General features: G+C 34.8%; 3 protein-coding genes across 8 annotated transcripts; 2 read left to right on the top strand and 1 right to left on the bottom strand.

The window, feature by feature from the left end:
- Window positions 1–187: 187 nt before the first annotated feature.
- On the bottom strand, window positions 188–1288 carry LOC147498828 (protein FAR1-RELATED SEQUENCE 5-like). Its single transcript, XM_086563350.1, has 2 exons — window positions 644–1288; window positions 188–580 (listed from the first exon to the last, which is right to left on the bottom strand). The coding sequence occupies exons 1-2, from the start codon at window positions 1286–1288 to the stop codon at window positions 188–190; spliced, it is 1038 nt and encodes a 345-aa protein (XP_086419476.1).
- A 3705-nt stretch (window positions 1289–4993) lies between these two features.
- LOC147498827 (Ribosomal L18p/L5e family protein) lies at window positions 4994–7558 on the top strand. Of its 2 annotated transcripts, none has more exons than XM_086560712.1 (2): window positions 4994–5256; window positions 7086–7558. In XM_086560712.1, the coding sequence occupies exon 2, from the start codon at window positions 7110–7112 to the stop codon at window positions 7452–7454; it is 345 nt and encodes a 114-aa protein (XP_086416838.1). In that variant the 5' UTR covers window positions 4994–5256; window positions 7086–7109; the 3' UTR covers window positions 7455–7558. The 2 variants fall into 2 exon arrangements, with proteins under 2 accessions (XP_086416838.1, XP_086416839.1); XM_086560713.1 differs by lacking the exon at window positions 4994–5256 and adding an exon at window positions 5911–6994.
- Window positions 7559–8165: 607 nt separating this feature from the next.
- On the top strand, window positions 8166–20259 carry PARP2 (poly(ADP-ribose) polymerase). Of its 5 annotated transcripts, none has more exons than XM_086560708.1 (19): window positions 8166–8313; window positions 8400–8520; window positions 8602–8714; window positions 8995–9076; window positions 9771–10006; window positions 10149–10269; window positions 11609–11664; window positions 12345–12418; window positions 13401–13447; window positions 13659–13708; window positions 14676–14738; window positions 16029–16109; window positions 16235–16345; window positions 16462–16537; window positions 16912–17054; window positions 17869–17942; window positions 18321–18426; window positions 18519–18646; window positions 19691–20259. In XM_086560708.1, exons 1-18 carry the CDS (start codon window positions 8230–8232, stop codon window positions 18609–18611), a joined length of 1731 nt encoding a protein of 576 aa, XP_086416834.1. In that variant the 5' UTR covers window positions 8166–8229; the 3' UTR covers window positions 18612–18646; window positions 19691–20259. The 5 variants fall into 5 exon arrangements, with proteins under 5 accessions (XP_086416834.1, XP_086416836.1, XP_086416835.1 ...); XM_086560710.1 differs by having other exon boundaries at window positions 19701–19840; XM_086560709.1 differs by having other exon boundaries at window positions 19696–19835.
- Window positions 20260–21408: the final 1149 nt, after the last annotated feature.

Raw genomic sequence — 21408 nt, 5'->3', positions numbered from 1 at the left:
AGTTGTCATCATTTGTGTCCTCGTCTTCATTCTTCTCCCCATCCTCGTCGTCGTTCTTCTCGTCTTCATCCTCTAACTCTACATCTAATATTGTAAAGCAAAAAGAATGGAAAACGCCAAGTTTTAAAGGCAATTGTGTAAGATAGGACACTACAAATTAAGCTTAAGAAAGCAATATTATACTTACTTAGGCCCTTCTTTCTGTTTGGATTTTCAGGACAATTTTGGCTGTCATGGTTAACACCAACTTTGTTACAACATGTACATCTCCTCTCTGTTTTTCTTTGGCTTTTGCACATGCTTGTTCAAAACCCCCTTTTATTCTACAACTGTCCTTAGTTTTCTTATAAATCTTCACAAGTTTTTTTCTTCCTTTTGTTTGAAAGATGTTAGGCTTCAAAAGTAAAACTTGGGATGGGTCATCAAGTGGCGGTGCTGAACTATCAGCAATGGTGCATGAATTAACAACAGAAATACCAGGGTCAACTTCCTTTTGTTTCTTGAGCTCCACTGACAGTTCTTGTAGTCTTTGTAGCATTAATTGGTAAGCCGAATCAGTTTCCACAGCTTCATAAACCAACTGATTAACAACCATTTAAAGTCGAGTAGTTCTCAGTGCCTCAGAGTTCTTATGGCCACTTACCAGTCCACGGTCATACTCAGCTCTATACTTATTTGCCCCTTTCATCCACCTCTTAAGAATAAAGTGCTCGGGAATTTCAATATCACGACTCTGAAATACCTTTATGAGGTGTCTACAAGGTATCCCCAGAAACTCAAAAGTTTTACATTCACAATTACCTTCTTTTGTCACTGGGTTGAACTTCACCTTCCATTCACGCTCGTCACCTGTAACTCGCGACTTATAAGTGTAGGTTCTTTTGCCGTCAGTACCTTTTTCATCATCATGCAAGACATACTCAGTTTCAGCTAACTCGAATTCTTGCTTGAACCTATCATACACATTCCTTGTAAATACACTTGTTGCACTCTTCAAGAGAAAGGAATTACCGCCTACAATCCGATTCGAGTGTTTAGTAATATAATTATCTTTTTTTTTTTCTCTTTCAACAATCCTCATCAAACACTTATCATTCTTGACTACAAACTCTCTAAGAGTTGTCGTAGATGTGAAAAAGTTCTTGTAAATAGAATTCATGCTTTCAGAACGCCCAGTAGTCGAAGTGCCGGCATAAAAAGTATCCGAGTGATAAACTGGAGCCCATTTATGTCGAATCTTGTACATCTCTTGAAGCCATTCATTTTCCTCTAACTTAAAACTAGACATCAATTTTGCCCACCTCCTTTCAAACACACCAGGAATAAATATTTGCCGAATACAGTGTTTGAATTCTTTTTTGAATATTGACCTCCTGTAATAATAATTTGGAAGTTTTTCAGGAAACTTCTTCATAATGTGCCATAGAGAATATGTGTCGAGTATTAGGGAATACCATACCAACAACTAGAGTCATAGCTCTATCTTGATCTGTGATAATTGCAGATGGGGCACGTCCGCCCATAGCTCCAGGCCAAGTCTCAAAAACCCACTGAAAAGAATCTTTTGTTTCATCCAAAAGCAGTGCACAACCAAATTGGATTGATTGCATATGGTGGTTAACTCCAGTAAATGGGGCAAATGGCATTTCATATACATTCTTACGATATGTGGTGTCAAAGAAAACCATGTCACCAAAATATTGAAACTGTGTACGTGCCCGACCATCTACCCAGAAAAAATTAATGACCTTTGCTTCATGATCTATCTGTATTGCATAAAAGAAATTATGATCCTCTATATTTTTCTGCTTGAAAAAATGAAGCACCGCTGTAGCATCACCTCTCACCGGTTTCTTGTATTCTTTTGAGGGGCCCAAATGGTTCCAACAATCCCTATCATCAAAACCAGTTTGTACTCCGTCAAGTATATCAACAACTTTATTCACAGGTACACCACCATCACGAAATGAGTCAATCAACATCTTAGCTGTAGCAGACATATTTCTATTAACAGACATACACATCCTTTTTGCCGAACTAACCAAGTTGTGATTGTGCTCGCAACTAAATTTCACCACTTTCCAGATTCCACTATTTTGCTTTGTCACCCTCATTGAATCAAGGCACCCACATTTAACTGTATTTGTGTTTCTTTTTCTCACTTCTTTCTCAGTTTCATCTACATTCTTATTTTTGCCTCCTCGATCTCTATAAATCCCAAATCGCTTGCAAGTCATTTGACAACTACTAACTTCATCCTAACGAGAAAATGATTTTTCAGAGCTTCAAATTACGGGACTAAATCCAAACGATTTTATGTAATCTATATAGAATTGTTTTGCAGCCTCAAGAGTTTCAAAACACATTCCCAAACACGGTGGCTTCATAATTTCCACTTCCACTTCAAACTCTAGAGGTTGAACAGAGAAAGAAAATGCCGCAGAAGGTGTCGTAGAAGGCTCGGGTACTGCAAATAAAAGTGTCCATGTAAAAAAAAAACAAAAAAAACTAACATGGTACAATAATACAGTATTGAATTCGTTGGTAGAAATCGAAAATAAAATTGAAACATTAGCTCACCTAAACCATATTCTTCCCGCTCTCCAACTTCCTTAATCAATATGGAGTCGTCCATTCTTGCAAATAACTCATGCAGAATGTTCCATTAGCCAACCACAATCAATAAAATTACCCAATTACTCCATAACATTCAGTTCCTCAAAATTCAAAATATACCGATCTTGTGAAAACAATATGTTAATAGAGAAGTCGATGTGGCAATGAGAAATAGAGAAATTACCTCGAACGAAAGAAGCACACAGCCCAAAGAGAGAACCCACTCGTAAATTCTAGAGAGAAGAGTGTTTCAGAGAAAAATTCTCGATCTAATTTTGGAGAAGAAGGTTCGATCGATTTTTTGTTTATTTCGTGTTTTTTGTTTCGCAATTTTTTTTTTTCTGAAATTTCATTTATTTCGTTTTGGTAATTTAGAATAGACTATGTCCATATGGTTGGCTACAGATCAATGGTTTGGATTAACTGTGCTTAGAATGTGGCTACAGTAACTGTGTCTCTATCCCACCCCTATATATATATACATCTCCTATTGTTTGATGGTAAGGGCCGGCTCAACCCTATAGCAGAATAGGTAGCTTATGGCCATCGGTCCAAAGGGCCCCAACTTAGCCCACACTAGTTTTAGTAGTTTGGATTTCATTTTCATTTTTTAGTTTTATAATAGTTAAAACTTATATAATAACATTTGAAAAAAAAAATTAATTGAATTGAACACAAGATATTGCAATTACATTATCAAGCAAACCTCTCGTTTCCCTCACTTCTCCAACAAAAAACTTTTAATATTTGCTGCAAAAAGTGAGTGTAATCAATGGTAGAAGACTGCTTTTCAAACTTTGCTTACGGCCCCAAATGGCTTGAGCCGCCCATGCTGATGGTATGAATTGTTATCCTAAAATCCTAAATTGTTATTTGGTAGCTACAATTTACAGTAGAATTCATGCCAACCTTCTTCGAACATGTTCCTATTCGAATTTAAGTACCGATAAATGCACGATAAGTACCACTTACTGAGGTGGTCGTGACAGGCTCCTCTTTTTTCCAATGTTCTAAAAATTGAGCTAGGCAGTGCATAGCCGAACTGATTTGGTATCTAATCGTAATCGGTGGGCCGATTAGACGGCCTAGGCGGGGCTAGACGGATTAGTTGGGGCTTGTGTTTTGAGCTTTGTTAAGTAAAATCTGATCAAAATAAAAAGGAACTTAAGTTTTAAACGTTCATAAAAAGGGGCCAATAGGACAGTCTAACATAAACGTCCACATGCTAAAATAGATCGTGGTCTTCTTCTTCGCTCCCTCCCATCTCTCGGGTTAGGTAATTTTTGTTTACTTCTTTCTTAATCTTCCATTTCTTCTTCTTTTGCTCCTTCTTCTGTATAGGAAAAAAAACGCATCAATTGTAAATAAATTATAAACAATATCACTCCAAGAATATATTACATGCCATTGCTTAAAATCTGCAATGTTCATGCTGTTGCTAGATTTATTATTCATTATATATATTTTTTAAGAAATTAAAAAGATTTGTAAGGTCTCCGTGGTATTTGGATTGAGAAAGTAGAAGGCATTTCAATTGTGTTTCATTGGCATCGATTGCATTCTTAAAATTAAAGGATATCTTTTTTTATTTTTTTGTTTGAGGCTAATGCATTGGAGTTTAAGAAATTAAATGGTGTTTTATGTGAATGTTCTGTAATTAGATGTGAATCTAGTATTATGTGAGACATTTTTCTTGTACGGGTATCGGCGTTTACTTAATTTGATTTTGTGTTATATATCATCCTATGATTCTTCTCTTACTAATAAATTTCTAATATACTAGCCTCATGCCACATGCCTATCACGTGGAACAATCTCAAGCCCCACTATTATTATTTTTTCTAATTTTAAATTTACAATAGAAGTGAATTACTATTTTATCTCTATATGTGCAATCATTTTTCTCATCCCGAGCCCACCAAGTCTACACTTTTGCTAGAAAACAAATTTGATAATTGTGAAAATACAATTTTGCCCCCAAAAAAATAGAAAAAAACAAAAATAATTATAAAATTACCAAAATGCCACTACATCCATACCAATCACTATTCACTCATCTCCTCATTTTTATATATATTAAAAATAGAACAAACTCCAAAATTGCTTTTAAAAAAGATATAGACTTTAAGGTAGTTTGGGACTATAATTGATGCTATATGATTTTCAAGCCGTGATAAATTTTTGACCATGTCCTTAAACATTCGACACGTAGAACTCAATGAATATTGAACTCATATGTTGTGTCTAAAGTGGATGCTCAGTTGAAACTTTTTGGTCAATCTGTTCTGATCGATGTCTATTTTCCTTTTTGTGGAGAATTTTCTTTCTATTACATATATCAAGAAGTATATTTAAGTAATTAAATAAAACTGCCTAGCACCTAGCCCGTCTAAGCGCTTCTAGGAAGCCTAGACGCTAGGCGTTCCCACCGCTACCTACCGCCTATCGATTTTTAGAAAATTGCTTTTTTCACATGTTTTTTTGTCTGTTTCACATAAAAAAAAGGCCCAAAGAAGCCCAATAACAATAATAGCCCATAACCAAACACGAGCGTCGATGTTCTAATAAAGCAAAGAAGTGAGGCTGCTGCACAGATCATTTTAAACCAAACACTACACTACCGTTGGAAATTCAACCCAGGTTCGTTTATATGGACGATGCTATTTTGATTTAAAGTTTCTTTTAGTATAGTTAAGTTAGTGTCAATATGTTTTATGTCTGTGTTAATTTTATAAAACTTACCATACCAAATGTTTGATCAAATGTTTGTGAAAAATTACTTACCCATATTAAAAAGCTAAGTAAATATCAAATTCTTCAACCATTTGCAATTTTAATGTGTTACAACATAGGCCTTTGTAGTTAACACACAGTTGTTGAATGAGGACACAATGAACTGCCTATTGTGAGGACATCACATGGGTGCTGCTATATAATTTGTTTGTAGTACTATATAAGTTTAATGTTGTTGGTCCAGGATAGAATTGCATATACCAATAGCAACAATTAGTTTAAGCTAGCAAGGAGAACTAGATACATTACTATGCCCTGTAGCCAGGAGAAGTAGACACCATATTCCTAATAATCTTACACTGAAATAAGATTAATCTACTTCATTGGGGACTTATATTTGTACCCCACATCTTTTTTCCTCTCTAAAATTAAATCCATATACATGGGTGTCTCGTTGTGGGCAATATAGTGTCCCCCCCCCCCTGCCTTTTTCCTCTTTAAAATTAGATTCATATACATGGCGTCTCATTGTGGGCTGCATAGTGTGTTAGGTAAACATGTATCATTGCTGGAGATGGGTACTTGAAGGATATTCTTGAAGTGGAAAGAAAAGTGCAGCCTCTCTAATGATTGCAAACTCTTAACTATCAAAATTTTATGGTTCTTATAGCTAATTACAGTACCATTTCTTTCATTTTCTCCATTTTAAATGTTAAGTGTACAATGTCTTCATATATTCCTATAAGTGTTCTTTAACACTGATGCTATCTGTTGTTTCTTTTTTGATTATGATAACTGTCTTTATTCCTTCTTTTTTTCTTGTGCATTTTCTTACATATCATTCATCCATGTTCGTCACATCATGTCCCAATAACCCATTAGGAGGGATGTAAGTAGGCATACGAGCTATAGATCGTTACCCTTAGTGGCAGTGCTAAATAAAGCCCGAACCACATCTCCAGTGCATTGACAATGTGCTACTTGTAGAATTATTCATAGATAAGATTTCTGTTTCAGTGTTTAAACAATGTGATGGAATTGGGATGTAAGTTTGACGCTTAGATAGACTTATTAGGAGCTACCCAACTGTTACAGGAAAGACTTGTGTATGGTTGTGTGGTTGTTGTTGCCTTGTAGGTGATAATTGGTCACTCTTCAGCTAGCTCTTGTAGTCTTGTATGAGTTTATGCCTCCAATGGGTGCACTTCTGTCTTTTTCCTTTTTATGTTAAAAAAATGATGACTGCTTATCCTTCGCAGAAACTTATTCCTTCACATCGCATGGTTTCTTTTCGACTTATCATATTGGTAATTAAGAATATTTGTATGTTGGTTTAGATCATGTTGTGCTTCCTATATTTTGTAAGTTTTGTCATGGAAATTGCTTATAAACCTAGGAATAAGAACCATCCTTACAGATTTGATAGTAGCATATGTGGAAATAGTCACTTTCTCAAAGATCTCACCATGGTGGGTGTCAACTTCCCTCCCAGGCTCCCAGTTCGTTCATGTTTACCATTGACAATCTCTATATAATTGCTACAATCCTCATATCCAAAGGGGCTTTTGTAATGATTTAATTGGGCTGTGACCAGATTTACTGGCCTGTTTTCTTGGCCTGCATTGCGCATGCAGGAGGAGAACACGTTAGTCTGTTACATCCATTCATTTTTTCAGTGTTGCTTATGTTTCATTTCCAGCTTTCTAATGTTCAGTTTTACATCTTCCTTTTTGCAGGACTTTTCAGTTTCAGTAGCAAATATGGTTATCCCTCCTCCTGTAAGACCAGCTAGAGTTGTTGAGTTTCTTAAACCATATGTCTTGAAGATGCATTTCACGAACAAGTACGTAAGTGCCCAAGTGCTTCATTCACCAACTGCCACAGTAGCCTCCTCTGCCAGCTCACAGGAGAAGGTCTTAAGGACGAGAATGGAGAATACAAGAGATGTTGCTGCAGCTGCAAAGATAGGGAAGATACTTGGAGAGAGACTGTTACTCAAGGAAATTCCTGCTGTTACAGTTTTCTTGAAGAGAGAACAAAGGTATCATGGAAAGGTTAAAGCTGTGATCGACTCTGTCAGAGCAGCTGGAGTGAAGCTAATATGAGATGTCTTAGATTTAAATATTTTCCAAACACATTTACTGCTAATGGACTGCTGGTTTTAAACTGTTTTGGCAAATGCTTCAATGCAAGATTGTTTTCGCTACTAGTCTAAAACTCTAAATTCTGTAGTGAAAGAAACACATGTTATTTTCATCATTAACACTTAACAGAGCAATGCCAGTGAATGATTTAAAGTTTTAAACAACCACCCACAACATAAGCGATTATTCAAGTAGAGAGCAACATGCATCAGATGCACAATGGTGGCTGAATACTACCCATCTCGACCTCAAGAGTAACATGTTCTAAGCATTATTGTCCCCTCAACTTGTTCATTTTGGTGGCTTAGACAGCCATCCACTATAATCAATGTCTCTCATGCCTGCGTACAGGTGCACCCACGTCCTCATAAAAATTTATCTTCACCGAAAAAAAAAAAAAAAAAAAAAAAAAGTGGAGAGAATATGACGTGTTCCAGGCTTCCAGCTAAAAAAAAGATAATATAACGTTACGTATATACTTTTTGGGCTCAAAGATCGGAAAGTCCAAAAACAAAAGCTTTTTGCTTTAGGCTTTTAAATTCCAACTCACTCTCCCTTCCTTGAGAAGCTATTTGCTTTTAAATTCCCAAAAGCCCAACTCACTATCCCTTCCTTTAGAAGCCCACACAAAAAGCCCAACTCACACTCTCTTCCTTGAGAAGCTTCTTGCTTTTAAATTCCCAAAACAAAAATTTCTTCCCACTAAAAATTTTCTCAAGTCTCACAGGAGCAAAAAATGGCGAACAAGCTCAAAGTTGACGAACTTCGATCTCAACTTGCACAACGTGGGCTCGAAACATCAGGCACAAAGCCCATTCTAGTAATCCCGTCCATCATCTCTTTCCTCCTTCTGACCAATCAATACATCTTCATTTTCATTCTAAACCTCATTTCTTTTCTTAACAGGTTCAAAGACTAGAATCAGCTCTTTCAAAAGAAACCAATGTGAGGAAGAGAAGAAGGGAACAAGTAGTGGAAGATGCTGATGCTTCAAATTTGGAGAAGGAACCTGAAAATATTCCTATAGGTAACTATTTTGGTATTTCATAATAAACTTTGGAAAATTTTTATTCGACCTTTTTTGTAACCTGTGCTAATGTATGTTTAGTGGAAGATGGGATTGGAAAAGAAAAGTTGGTTAAAGCAACTAAGAAAGGTGGTGCTGTCTTGGATCAATGGCTCCCAGATCACATCAAGACTCAATACCATGTTTTGCAGTATGTAAGTGATACAGAAATGAGTTGAGTTCTTAGTTTTGTCGTGTACTACATATTTTTGCTTGGTAAATTGTACACTATTGGCTGTCGTTTCATGTTACTACACATACATTAGGCGTATTAAAGTATTAATGTATTAAGAGACCATAACAATTGAGGTTTATTTTGCGGTTGAGTCGCTTGAAAAAGATTTTGAGACACTTGGAAATGCATCACTACGACATGAAATGTGCGTGTTGTTTAAAAACTCTCATGGTTTTATTTGACCCCCGTTTTGATTGCAGGGTGAAGAAATCTATGACGCAATGTTGAATCAGACAAATGTGGGAGATAATAATAACAAGTTCTATGTGATTCAAGCTCTTGGTCCAATCTTGAAACCTTCCTCTTTATTCGCTTTATTTATGTTCATTCTATCCTTTATAAATCGTTTATGGAAATCTTTTTGGTTGACCTATTTTAGATCAAATATTTTGGGGAGGTTTATCAACAAGATATTATTGGGGGAAGATATTAGTAGATCAAATAACTCCAAGATCTTCTTCTGAGTTTGTGTTGAGACTTTAGAGACATGTATCATGTTATTACTTGAATTATGATGAATGACTCATTTTTAATTTCTTATCTAAAGGTCTGCTTTACTGAAATTACAAATCATGTTACGGGTGCATGTGAGATACATACACTCTCTTCTTCTTCTCTAAGCCACAAACCTAGGGTAAACCTCTACAATAAACTATTCACTTTTGTACATCTAGTAGTTCTTGGTCATTCCTCTGCAGTGTCACTTTTGAGTTTAGATGCTTTGGGTGGCTTACTGGGCGAATTTATCCCTTAATTAGTTAGATGATTGAAAAGCACTTGTGACCTTCATAGAAATTTCACAACAACTTCATAGTGGATATCCCAATTAGTGCTATGTGCCCCAGAAGAATTAAGTAGTGCAACTGCGATATTTTGTCATCGTTTTTGAGTAGATGGTAGTCATTTATTAGTTATTATTTTGGATTGCTTTATCTCTGCTATAGGTCACTGAATGCTATTTGGATACTCTTTGCAGAGTCTGACGATGGTCTCACGTTCATGGTTTACTGTAGATGGGGTAGAGTTGGAGTCAAAGGTCAGGACAAGTTACATGGCCCATACACTTCACGAGACGGTGCAATTAAGGAGTTTGAGACGAAGTTTCATGTGAAGACCAAAAATGAGTGGTCTGATCGTAAAGCGTTCGTTTGTCATCCAAAATTGTACACCTGGTTGGAAATGGACTACAACGAGATGGAAAAAGAATCAAAAGTGAGTTGGTCTCATGCAATATACTCATGTGATTCTTTTTTCCTGAATTGTTCAACTCCATATGTCATGTGTCCATCGTTGTCTCCCCAGTTGGGACTCAAAGACACTTGATTTCTTTTAATATTCCAAATTTTGTTATCAGGTTCCCAAAAAGGTCAATGACCTTATTCAACCTCGAGAGACAAAACTTGAGTCCCGTATTGCCAACTTTGTCTCCCTTATTTGCAATGTCAGCATGATGAAGCAGCAAATGATGGAAATAGGTCTGTGGTCTTTCATTCCCTTTTTCATTTATATGTACAGTTTCGAAGTGGTAAAGCATTGGTTATTAGTTCCTCTTAGTTAGAAAAAGGCTTGCTGCCTATTAGCCTTTTGGAAAAGTAAACATGCCATAGTTTAACTCATTTGATTCTGGAGAAACACTTTAAATTCAGATTAGTTTTTTTGTTTCAGATTGTCATAAATCAAAAGAAATTATTTTCTCGAAACGTAGTCACAGAACTTAGTTATTGTACCTAATAAAAGATATAGTCTGCTAAATGCTATTTATTATTGCTGCTGTCAGCCTCTAAATCACATCAAAATTTTGAATTTTCTAGGAGCTGTTTTCTTTTCCACACTGACAAAGTGTAAAGATCTATTAAATCATGGGGTTTTTAGGTTTTGCCCCTGATTATTTAGGCGTATTTAGGTTTTGGCCCCTTTGTTTTTTTTTTTCATTATTAGGGTTTGGTCCTTCTGGTTCAAAAGAAACCAAGAACCAAACCAGGTTGGGTTTAAATTTTACTTAATGGCAAAATTGTCCTTAAATTCATTAATTAGTTTTTAGGTTTTGCCCCCTACTATTTTAGCTTAATTAGGTTTTCATAACCACTTTATAAATTTCAAACTAACATATTAACAAATCAACATTTTTCCAATCATCATACTAACAAATAAACATCTTTCAAGACATAAAATTACAAAGGGTCGAATTTAATTAAAAAAGGTGTCAAACTTATACACACCCTCAAAGAAAGTTCAAATTCTTTAATGGGGTGGTAATTTGTAGCCATATGAGGAAGAAAGACATGTCATGGGTTCTTTCATTTTCTTGAAGTATTGATCTTTTTCATCGCCTTCTACTATATTGTTATCAATTTAACAATGTTAACCGATTCAAAATATATTAGAATTTGAAGATTTGAAGAACCCATTTGAAATATGGTGTTTTGGAGTTTTTGCAAATAGATCATTAAGAAATTAAAATGATTTGCAAAGAAAGATAAAACACCCAATTATATAGTGGCATTGTAAATGTTGAGTTTGTTATATTAGTTGGAGCGTATCATTAGTTTGCTTCAAAAGTAGTGGGTTCAAATTGGAGGAGAAAAGCATGTAATTTACCTTTTTACCCCTAAAACTAAGGGTAATTTTGCCATTAAGTAATTTCAAGACAATTCGGTTTGGTTCTGGTTCATTTTTGGACCAAAAGGGCCAAACCCTAATAAATGAAAAAAAAGGGCCAAAACCTAAATATACTTAAATAATCGGGGCAAAACCTAAAAACCCCTTAAATCATACTCTTAACAGTTTGTTCATTTCATTTGTCTTTTCTTGTAGGGTACAATGCTGAAAAATTGCCTCTTGGCAAGTTAAGTAAATCTACAATTCTGAAGGTAAATTTTCAAATTATTGCATTAGAGGTTTTGTTCCTGGTGTCGTGGATAAGGTCTAGGCTTTAGAATTATTGTTCTTTATCTTTGAAGGAAAAAGAAATGAATGGAATCAATATTCTTGTTATTTTTTTTAAAATTATAATGGTGATTATACTCATCTAGGCATGTATTTCCAAGTAAACCAACATGAGCATTTCAATATTTCATGGTATCGTGGGTTAACTTAATTGCTATATCAGTATGGCATCTTTGCATTTATTTTTTTGGTGATTTGTCTTTAGGACTGTTCATAGTATCTATGGTTTCTCATGTAGAAAAGGGGAAGAGAGTGACTTTGCACTATTGATTCAATTTGGCTAAGGATTAAATTATTGGTTGGATTTTATATGTTACAAAATCTGGTCAATAACAATGTGGATTAAGTAGTCGGGAAGATTTCTGAGAAACCTTTTTATTTTTAAACGTTTAGGACAAAAACGCTAGAACTTCTTTCCTGGCCTGCATATACATTTTTCCTCTTTAGATTTTTTGTTAAGGTAGATTATTTATATTTTGTATTTCCTTTAGGATAATAAATTCTGAAGTGAAATTTGGATATCATTGATTCCTTACTGGGTTATCTTTTCGTGTTCATCACTAACTCCATTCATTCTATATGCATGACTCTTGAATGAATTCAGGGTTATGATGTCTTGAAGAGAATCTCTGATGTTATTACCCAATTGAACAGGAAGACGCTTGAAAAATTGAGTGGGTAAGTGCTTGTTTTCTTTATTTGATTGGAAACATAAGCCTGCATCTTAAAACTAGGGTTGGTCATCGAGCTACTCGTGTCAAGTACTAGGGTGCTCAAGCTCAGCTTGTGTATCTCTCGAGTCGAGCTCAAATTTTGTTCAAGCTTTATTTCATACTCAAGTTCGACTCATCGAATATTCGAGTAGCTCAATGATTCTAGATTCCTATTCTTCTAGACTACAAATTTGAATTTGATTATAGGCTACAAATAGACTCTAAATTTTATCTCAAGACCATAATAACTTGCTAAACTCATCTAAATAAAATACTAAAATGCAACTACAATTCACTAATACTACAATAACCACTATCAAACAACTATTTCAATGTGTGCACATTATAAATACAATCAACATGTGTTGAGTAATTATAATCCAACACACTAACATAAATAATTATCTCAAATAAGCGTTAACATAATAACTATGTAAAGTGCGAACTGCGAGTAGCTCGCGAGCGTCTTGAGTTCGAGCTCGAGTTTTAAAATGTGTTCAAACTCAACTCATATTATTGAATGAGTGAGCTTGAGTCGAACCTTCGACGAGCTGAGCTCTAGTTACTCACGAACAGCTCAACTCGATGACCAGCCCTACTTAAAACACTGGAAAATTGATTTCTCAAGCTGGTGTATGTATCTTGCTATCCATGTTATCATCGTCCTTCCCATCAAAGGATTCAAAGCCCTACCCTACTCTTTAGTAATCATCTTTTTGTTTGTGCCAATGTCATTAAATTGATTGCTCTATGAAATCCATGCCCTTTTTGGTCTCTTCTCTCTTATATTCTCAAACTTGCGTAATCATTCTTAACAACAACATGTTGTTCTTCTGTATGATTTATGTGTCAAACAGATATATCATATGAAATATGAATTTCTTTATTTATCCATTACCTACATAGTGTGTATTGTCTTGACTTTTAGTGTGATGGTTTCTTTGCAGTGAATTTTACACCGTCATCCCTCATGATTTTGGTTTTCAGAAGATGAGTAAGTATCTCTCCTGCTCATGATGCTAGTCTATAAAAAAATCTGTCTGGTGTGTGTATCTTTCAAAAATTCCTAACCTATTGCATTTACATATTTAAGCAAGTAATTCTTCCGGTCTCATAGTGCTCTTCCCCGACATGGGATCTCAATACGTATAGAGTTACCGATTTTTTCTTTTTAAGCTTGGTTTCCTAAGTAATTCTAATGGCAGGTGCGTTTGTCATCGACACCCCATATAAGTTGAAAAGCAAGCTGCAAATGGTGAGTACATTATTTTTTTATATATATTTTGTGTACATTGTGTTCTTAGTGAATGCCTCTCGGTTCTTGCAATATTGCACCACAGATATATGTTAATATGTATACCTTTTTCATAATCCAACTGAGATTTCAAAATGTATGTTTTGATGTGTATCTAATTTGGCTTGGAGCATGAATATTTTAGCTGTGTGAAAAATTACAATAAATACAGATATATAGGAAATGTTAAAAATTGAAAGAAAATGGATAGGTATCATACAATCATGCATTGATGCTAGTAAGTTTGGATTTTTTTATTTTTTATTTTTTTTCCTGATAATAGTAAGTTTGGAATGGATATGTATAGAAAGGAACTGACGAAAGATTGGTAGAAAAGATACAAGAGGATTGAGAAGGAGAAGGTGAATACTTGAGCACCAGTCCCCCTCTCTCTATAATGATATCTTAAATAAAACAGATTTTCTCGTTTTGATGTGGGATAACACGCTTGACCACCATATTAAACCTATTTATGCATATGCCATAAATACCCTTTCAGAAATAATAACAAAATCGAAATAATCACTATTTATCTAAATTTTCTAAACAATTTTCCTCTTGCTTCATTCTCAAAGTACTTGTGTGCAACATCAATCACATCATTCCATTGTCATCAAGATAAATACATCTTCAATGCAATATGTACTATAATTTGCCCGTGTGAAGGTATTCATAGTTATAGCTGCAACTAAAGTGGAAGTGGTATTTTGAGGAACATAATTATATTCATGTAAACGAGCTCATTTCTTTATTGTGTGCAATTGTGCATGTATATGTAACATGTGCATGCATCTGTTCATTGCTGTTTATGTGTTAATCCAACTATCGACGCCTTTATGCTGTTATTGAAGCTTGAAGCAAGAGAAATATATTATTAGCTGATTTATGGTCCTTCAGTACTTATTGTGATATATCCCTCTCATTGTAGGTTGAAGCCCTTGGTGAAATTGAACTTGCAACTAAGTTGTTAAGCGACGACAATGAGACACAGGTGTGGCTTGAGGTTCTTTTAAATCTCCATAGTAGGAAGATCTGCTGCAATATTCCGTTATTATTTGGGTTTGGTAATCATATCTCTGTATGTGTGTATTTGTGCATTCTTAGCCAATTTGATTTGTTATCCAAGTCATGTTAACACTTAAATTTAGATTATAATCTAGAGGATGCGACAACATTGATATGGCAAAATGATAATACATCTCGACGAACATCTCCACACAAATGTAGTATTCACCTTTTGTTAGAAGTTCTCTTGTGGGTTTTTCTTTTGTTTTCTTTACTTATAGATACTTTGGTTAGTATGTTCCCCTATTAACTTAGCAGTCCCCTGTCTATCAACACTTCCAACTAGAATATCCCTGTCCATACTATAGGGGTAGTTAACCCCTATACATACTATTTCCTGTAGTAAAATTTTTGTTTGGTACTCTCTGTGCCTTTCATAACATTGTAATGCAAACAAGTTATTGCTCTCACAATAACATTGTTATATCCGCAGCCAATGAATATTTCAATGCCTAAACAAACTAGATGTCTAAACAATGAAAATATGAAATGTGCGCGGTGTGCTAATTTGAACATGTTTCTGTGAGGGATAGCTTGAAGATTATTCCTACCTGCTTCTACGTTTGTTCCACCTATGTTCAGTCACACAAACTTGTCTTTATATTCATATCATCTTTTATCTAATGCTCAAGCTTTGAGATAATCGATGCGACGAGATCTCACTCTTGAAGATTTGGAATGTGTTAACAAGTATAGTGATTTCATTGATTTGGATGAAATTGTAAAGAGGACAGACGAAAGGTTGGCGTTTTTGGAAAAATCTCTCTATATTGGAAGTGATTACTACAATCTATAAACAATACGTTAATTGATTGTAGTTCTTATGGAAACATTCCAACTTTTATGTATTTGAATTAGATAAATTTTTTTTTAGTTTGTATTTTGAACAAAATACTCATATATGTGAATAATGTTCAAGCTATGAAGGGAATGCTCTTCTTACAAACTGTAGAAGATATCTTACAGTAAACTATTAGTTGTATAACTTTTTTCTTTTACATACTTAGATCCCCGTGAAGTATGTAAAAGCAGTTTAATTTATTGTTGGAGATGCAAATTTTTTCTTTTTTATTTTACTAATTTTTTAAGTTAGTTCCCAAACCATTTTCCTGAGCCTTCCCTTTTTTGGATCTAAGTTGGCCTCACACTAAATTATGCCAAGTTTGTAACTAATTCTGGTTGTTTAATATAGTTTCTTCAATTTTCTCTAATGCAGGAAGATCCATTGGATTCTCATTACAACCGCCTTCAATGTGAATTGACACCTATTGAGATTAAGTCTGAAGAATACTCAATGGTAAATAAGTGATCTCTGATTTAGTAAATTATAAAAGAAAACAACTTTTATATTAATATACAGTGTTGCTTTTCCATATATCTTAGTTTTTTATTTTTTTAATTAATTTTTTTTCTTGTGGGCAGATAGAGAAGTATATGCAGAACACTCATGCTAAAACACATTCGGATTACACAGTTGAAATAGTACAAATATTTAGAGTTTACAGGCCTGGTGAAAGTGAACGGTTCAGAAAGGTGATAACATTACTCCTGAGTTGTTTACAATGACTGTTGGAATTTTATTAGTAACCTGGGAATCCATTATTAGTAAGCCTCCATGATATTTAATGCTCTTTGAAATATCTGTGCAGTTCTCTGGCGCAAAAAACAGAATGCTATTGTGGCATGGTTCTCGACTCACAAATTGGACTGGCATTTTGTCTCAAGGTCAGGTTTATTATTGCTATTCAAATTTATTTCATCAAAAGTTTCCTGTGATGTTCTACATGCAAATAGTGATGCCAACTACAGACAATTTGTTGCTCCGATGAATCCTTTAATTGTGTTTTTTTCTAGAAAAACTTCATGAGGCCCATAGAAGGGCTTGGAGCAATTTCCGTGCATTTATATGACATATGAGATGCATGTGGGAGGAAGCTCCTCTCCTTTTCCTTTTCCCTTTCTGATACTGATTATTCCTATTATGTTCTATATTTTAGCTGAAACTGCAACTTTGACATTTCTGGAAAATTCGAAAAGAAAGCTTGTTCATGAATGAACACTCCTGTTGCAATAATTCTGGTTGTTACTGTTTGTAACAGGATTACGCATTGCTCCTCCGGAAGCACCTGTAACAGGTTACATGTTTGGAAAGGGAGTCTATTTTGCTGATATGTTTTCCAAAAGTGCAAATTATTGCTGCTCATCTCATGTATCTACGGCTGGTGTGTTGCTTCTATGTGAGGTTGTTATCTTAAAACTTTGAAAGAAGTATTCTCTAAAATGGAACCCTATGCGTTTATGGATACATTCATAGATCTTATTTGTGCACACATAGTTTATGAACGTGTTCTCATCAAATAAACATGGTATCCAAATATCAGTGTGTTGCTTCTATGTGAGGTTGTTATCTTAAAACTTTGAAAGAAGTATTCTCTAAAATGGAACCCTATGCGTTTATGGATACATTCATAGATCTTATTTGTGCACACATAGTTTATGAACGTGTTCTCATCAAATAAACATGGTATCCAAATATCAGTTGAAATTTTAAAACAACATTTTTTAAACAATGCCACCCATAAGATGTGTTTGGACTTCCTCAAATGTTTACCTCCTTTTGACCCATCAAAGTTTAGTTCTCCCAGAGTTGCAGAGATGTTTATGCAATGTATGCACATTATGTACTTTTTGCACCACCCATTTTATGACTGGCCCCATATTTTATTGCTATAAATTAAAGAGTTGTGAATGCAGCTGCATTTCCTACCAAAACACCATTTTTCCTCGTATGAAAATGATAACTTAAGCAAACCTTTGAACTTAGATTTATCACTGGTGGATAAGAACTGCTGCCTTGGTCATCGGACCAGTTAGGTTGTGGTTAAATTTTTCAAAGTCCACTTCGTCAATAGGTAGTTTTATAGCTCTATCTCTTGGAGTCATGATCCTTTTCTTCCTGTACAAAACTTTCATTTCTGTTTACCATATTGGTCCTACACCTTCGACAATAGACTGAACTGGAGATTATCCCAACATTTGGAACTTTTCCTTTGCAGGTTGCACTGGGCGAGATGGCAGAATGTTTAAGTGCAAACTATAATGCTGATCAGTTGCCCAATGGAAAGCTAAGGTTGCTTTCTCCTTTTGTAATAATAAATGAATTTTCAGTTTCTCAATGAAGTAGTGGCATAATTAGCGTGTGAACAATTCTTAATTAGATTTGTATTGTTTTTGAAAATTCAAATTGTGGGTCCTAAAATTGTTCTCTATCATAGGATGAAAACAATATTTTTCCTCCAAAATTCGTCCCATTTCTGATGGGATTTTAGTTCGTCATTTGCTGACTTTCTGACTACAAATTTTCCTCCATAAGGAGACTGTTAGGTTTGAAATAGATTCTAGCTGTCTACTTTCCTCTGGTGCTTCATATACATGAAATTTGGTCTAGATAGTTTGATGTTAATTGAGAATGAAACTAAATCGGTTTCTCATTTGGTATCTCTTGCAGCACAAAAGGAGTTGGAGCAACAGCGCCAGATTCTTCAGAGATTAAGGCACTTGAGGATGGTGTTGTTGTTCCCCTTGGAAAGCCCAAGGAGCAACGTGGTCCCAAGGTACTGCACTCTTTTGTTCTGCATCTATTAAATTGTAGTGTGGTACATATGACTCATTCTTATACACATCCCATATTGAAAATGTCTTGCAGGGTACTTTGCAATACAATGAGTATATAGTATACAATGTAGATCAGATTCGAATGAGATATGTCATTCAAGTGAAATTCAATTTCACGAGGTGATGGAGAGCAAGTTCCGCCGTGAATTTCTGAATCCGGTAAGGGTGTTGTCTTGGATATATCCTGCATATAGTCTTTTATGTGAAAAGGTTTTAAGATAACTTGCTTAGTTTCAGAGTTTTGCAACAATATTAGTTGCTAATTTGCCATAATATAGGAAAAGGTTCCTTTTGTTATCACCTTACTTGTAATTTATATAATTATGTTTACAATCCAAATGCACCTATACGGCTATACCAATTAGGAAACTCAAAACTATGGTACACATTCACTACATAAAACTAATATATGTTCAGTGTAATGGTGAACTACTGTCATTATGAGTTAAATATTTGAATGGTAGTAAAATGGATTCATATATGTTGAAGGGGAGGGATCCATATACAACACTTTTTGTACAATAGTTTATACAACATTCTTTTTTACGTGGAACTAAGAGTTAATACTTTGTGGGTATTATCTTATCACTATAAAAATCATATCCACAAAATTTGAGTTCATTTTGAAATCTTTACCTCTTTAGCTAATACTTTGTGGGTATTATCTTATCACTATAAAGATCATATTTACAAAATTTGAGTTCATTTCGAAATCGATTTGAAAATGTGATGTTTTTTTTTCCGGTTAGGATTTAAAATTTTGCGACCTTCTTTTGGCATCTTTAGAAATTTCTAAATGAGCCCAATTTTTGCAGGGTTGTTATCCCTGGTGGAAAGATGATATCTACTAAAAATCAAGTCGCAAGTAAATTTGTAGAGTGATATATAGGGCCATTGTATAACAGTATTTGGATCCCTCTATTTGTTGAGTGTTTTATCCCAATTAAGTTCAACTGCATCCAGATGTATGTGTAGAAGGAAATTTTCATGATTCATGAACCACCGAATGCGAAAATCGAACTTATAGAAGCACAACCAACTAGGGATTTGGAGACTTAATAACGACTTGAACTTGGCAGCTCAGCTGCTAATGAATATGGTTGTGGTTTTATTGGTACAAGCATTGTATCTAAATGATGTATATAGGATAATTTTGGATTGTAGTTGATAGGATCCAAGTAATCTATTTGTTTTTGTTCCTAGGGAAGCTCAGGCTTTTAAAATAATTATTTGATATAAGAATCGGCACCTCCTCTAAGGTTTGAATCGCGTAATTGAAATGAAATGGTATTCTTATGTGACGTTAAATGGAGTCAAGTGGCCGAAAGTGATCGACATTAGTGGATGTTTGGAGTTGTGGCCGAAAGTGCAGTGTGGTAGCTATGGTTACAGATTATGGAAGTTAGTACCATATGCTACGGTTTGGATGATTTGGCAGGCTAGAAACAACAAGGTCTTTAGGCAACGTGATACAAGAGTTGACAGATTAGTTATTGAAGTTAAAGCTTTGTTGTGGTACTGGTTGTCAAGGTTTTCGCAGTGGCACCAAGTTCATTTTGAGTCACTTTATATTTGGGTGGGGAAACTTATTCTCCAACAACAACTAGAACTAAATGGGCTTAGGATGGCTATGGCAATAAGAGGAGCTGGTTTTCTGGTCTGTGGTCTGTCACCCTCCTCGATCTTGTTTGTATTAACTCTTGTAATATTTCTTATCATTCTCCAATAATAAAGTTCTGCTTATCAAAAAAAAAAAAAAAAAAAAAAAAAAATGGAGTCAAGTGCTAATTAGGTTTTATATGTGTATATATATTTTGAGATCTCTGCCTATTGTCGTTGTGAATAATATATCAACTTTTATTGAGAATTAAGATCAAGTTGTATACTTGTAATATGAAAAGAGCCTGTAATATGAAAAGAGTGAAAGACCAATTCAAACAACCCGAGGGTGGCAGTTTTGTACACGACCTCTGCTAATCCCACAAATCCGATACAAAATTAACGGGTTTGGGTTGGAAAAAAAGGCTTTTGGGTCATTTAAGGGCAAGGGTTGACCTATTGAACCCATCAAATAAATGGGTTGGATTAGGGTCACATATGTTAATCCGAGTAACCATAGTAGACCCAATTAGTTTTCGAGTCTAATGGGTTGGGTTATCAACCCATGACCTGTATAACTTGTTTTAAAATAAGTTTTATTGTCCGAACAACCTAAAATAAACGACTAAAAAAAGAAGAATTAGCCGTCATATTGATTCATTTGATAAATATATGTTTTGCTATTTAATTTTTATTGATAAGTAATTGAATTATGAATGGTTTTTGAGAATATATATATATAAAATCGTGAAATACTAAATATTTTGCATACAAATTGTTTGTGAATCCAATCCGAAATTGACCCGCTGGCTTAGCGGGTCACCCGTTATATAGGCGGGTTAGGTTTGGGTTTGACAAACTCGACACGATTAGTAATTGGGTCGGATTTGGATTTGCTCTCTTAACACGTGACCCGAATGTGACACGACACGAACTCGACCCAACACCACCCATTGTCACCCCTACAGACACTTTAGTCACGGAGAGTTCATTTTACCAATAAACCTCACCTTTGCAGGACACCCTCAATGATATTGATGCAAAAAGTGCAGGGTAACCAATGTTGACATTTCCTTGGTACCTAATTTCAAGGAAATATTTAATTTTGAATATGAATTCAGTTGACAACTAGGTATATTGTAATATACTTTTGCCTAGGAAAAAAGAAGATCAATACTATCAGGTTTTCTCTTAAGTTTGTAGGGCAGTTTATGTTGTGTCTTGAACAACTTTTTTAATTTACTTATTAACTTGTTCGTGGGCAAACATATATAAGCTGCTCAAGACACTATATAACATGTCCACAGTCGGTTTAAGAAAAA

The sequence above is a fragment of the Coptis chinensis genome, chromosome 5 (genome assembly GCF_015680905.1).
Source record: "Coptis chinensis isolate HL-2020 chromosome 5, ASM1568090v1, whole genome shotgun sequence".
NCBI classification, from domain to species: domain Eukaryota; kingdom Viridiplantae; phylum Streptophyta; class Magnoliopsida; order Ranunculales; family Ranunculaceae; genus Coptis; species Coptis chinensis.
This window is presented reverse-complemented; position numbering and strand designations above follow the sequence as displayed.

Bases quoted from the DNA above. Each gene is read 5' to 3' on its own strand.
- PARP2 (XM_086560708.1), top strand. From the start codon at position 8,230: ATGGCGAACAAGCTCAAAGTTGACGAACTTCGATCTCAACTTGCACAA. The intron at 13,448-13,658 runs GTAAGTATCTCT...TTCTAATGGCAG, and splicing joins TTTTGGTTTTCAGAAGATGA to GTGCGTTTGTCATCGACACC. The intron at 16,538-16,911 runs GTCAGGTTTATT...TGTTTGTAACAG, and splicing joins GACTGGCATTTTGTCTCAAG to GATTACGCATTGCTCCTCCG.
- LOC147498828 (XM_086563350.1), bottom strand. From the start codon at position 1,288: ATGTCTAGTTTTAAGTTAGAGGAAAATGAATGGCTTCAAGAGATGTAC. The intron at 581-643 runs GTAAGTGGCCAT...GTTGTTAATCAG, and splicing joins CTGAGTATGACCGTGGACTG to TTGGTTTATGAAGCTGTGGA.
- LOC147498827 (XM_086560712.1), top strand. From the start codon at position 7,110: ATGGTTATCCCTCCTCCTGTAAGACCAGCTAGAGTTGTTGAGTTTCTT.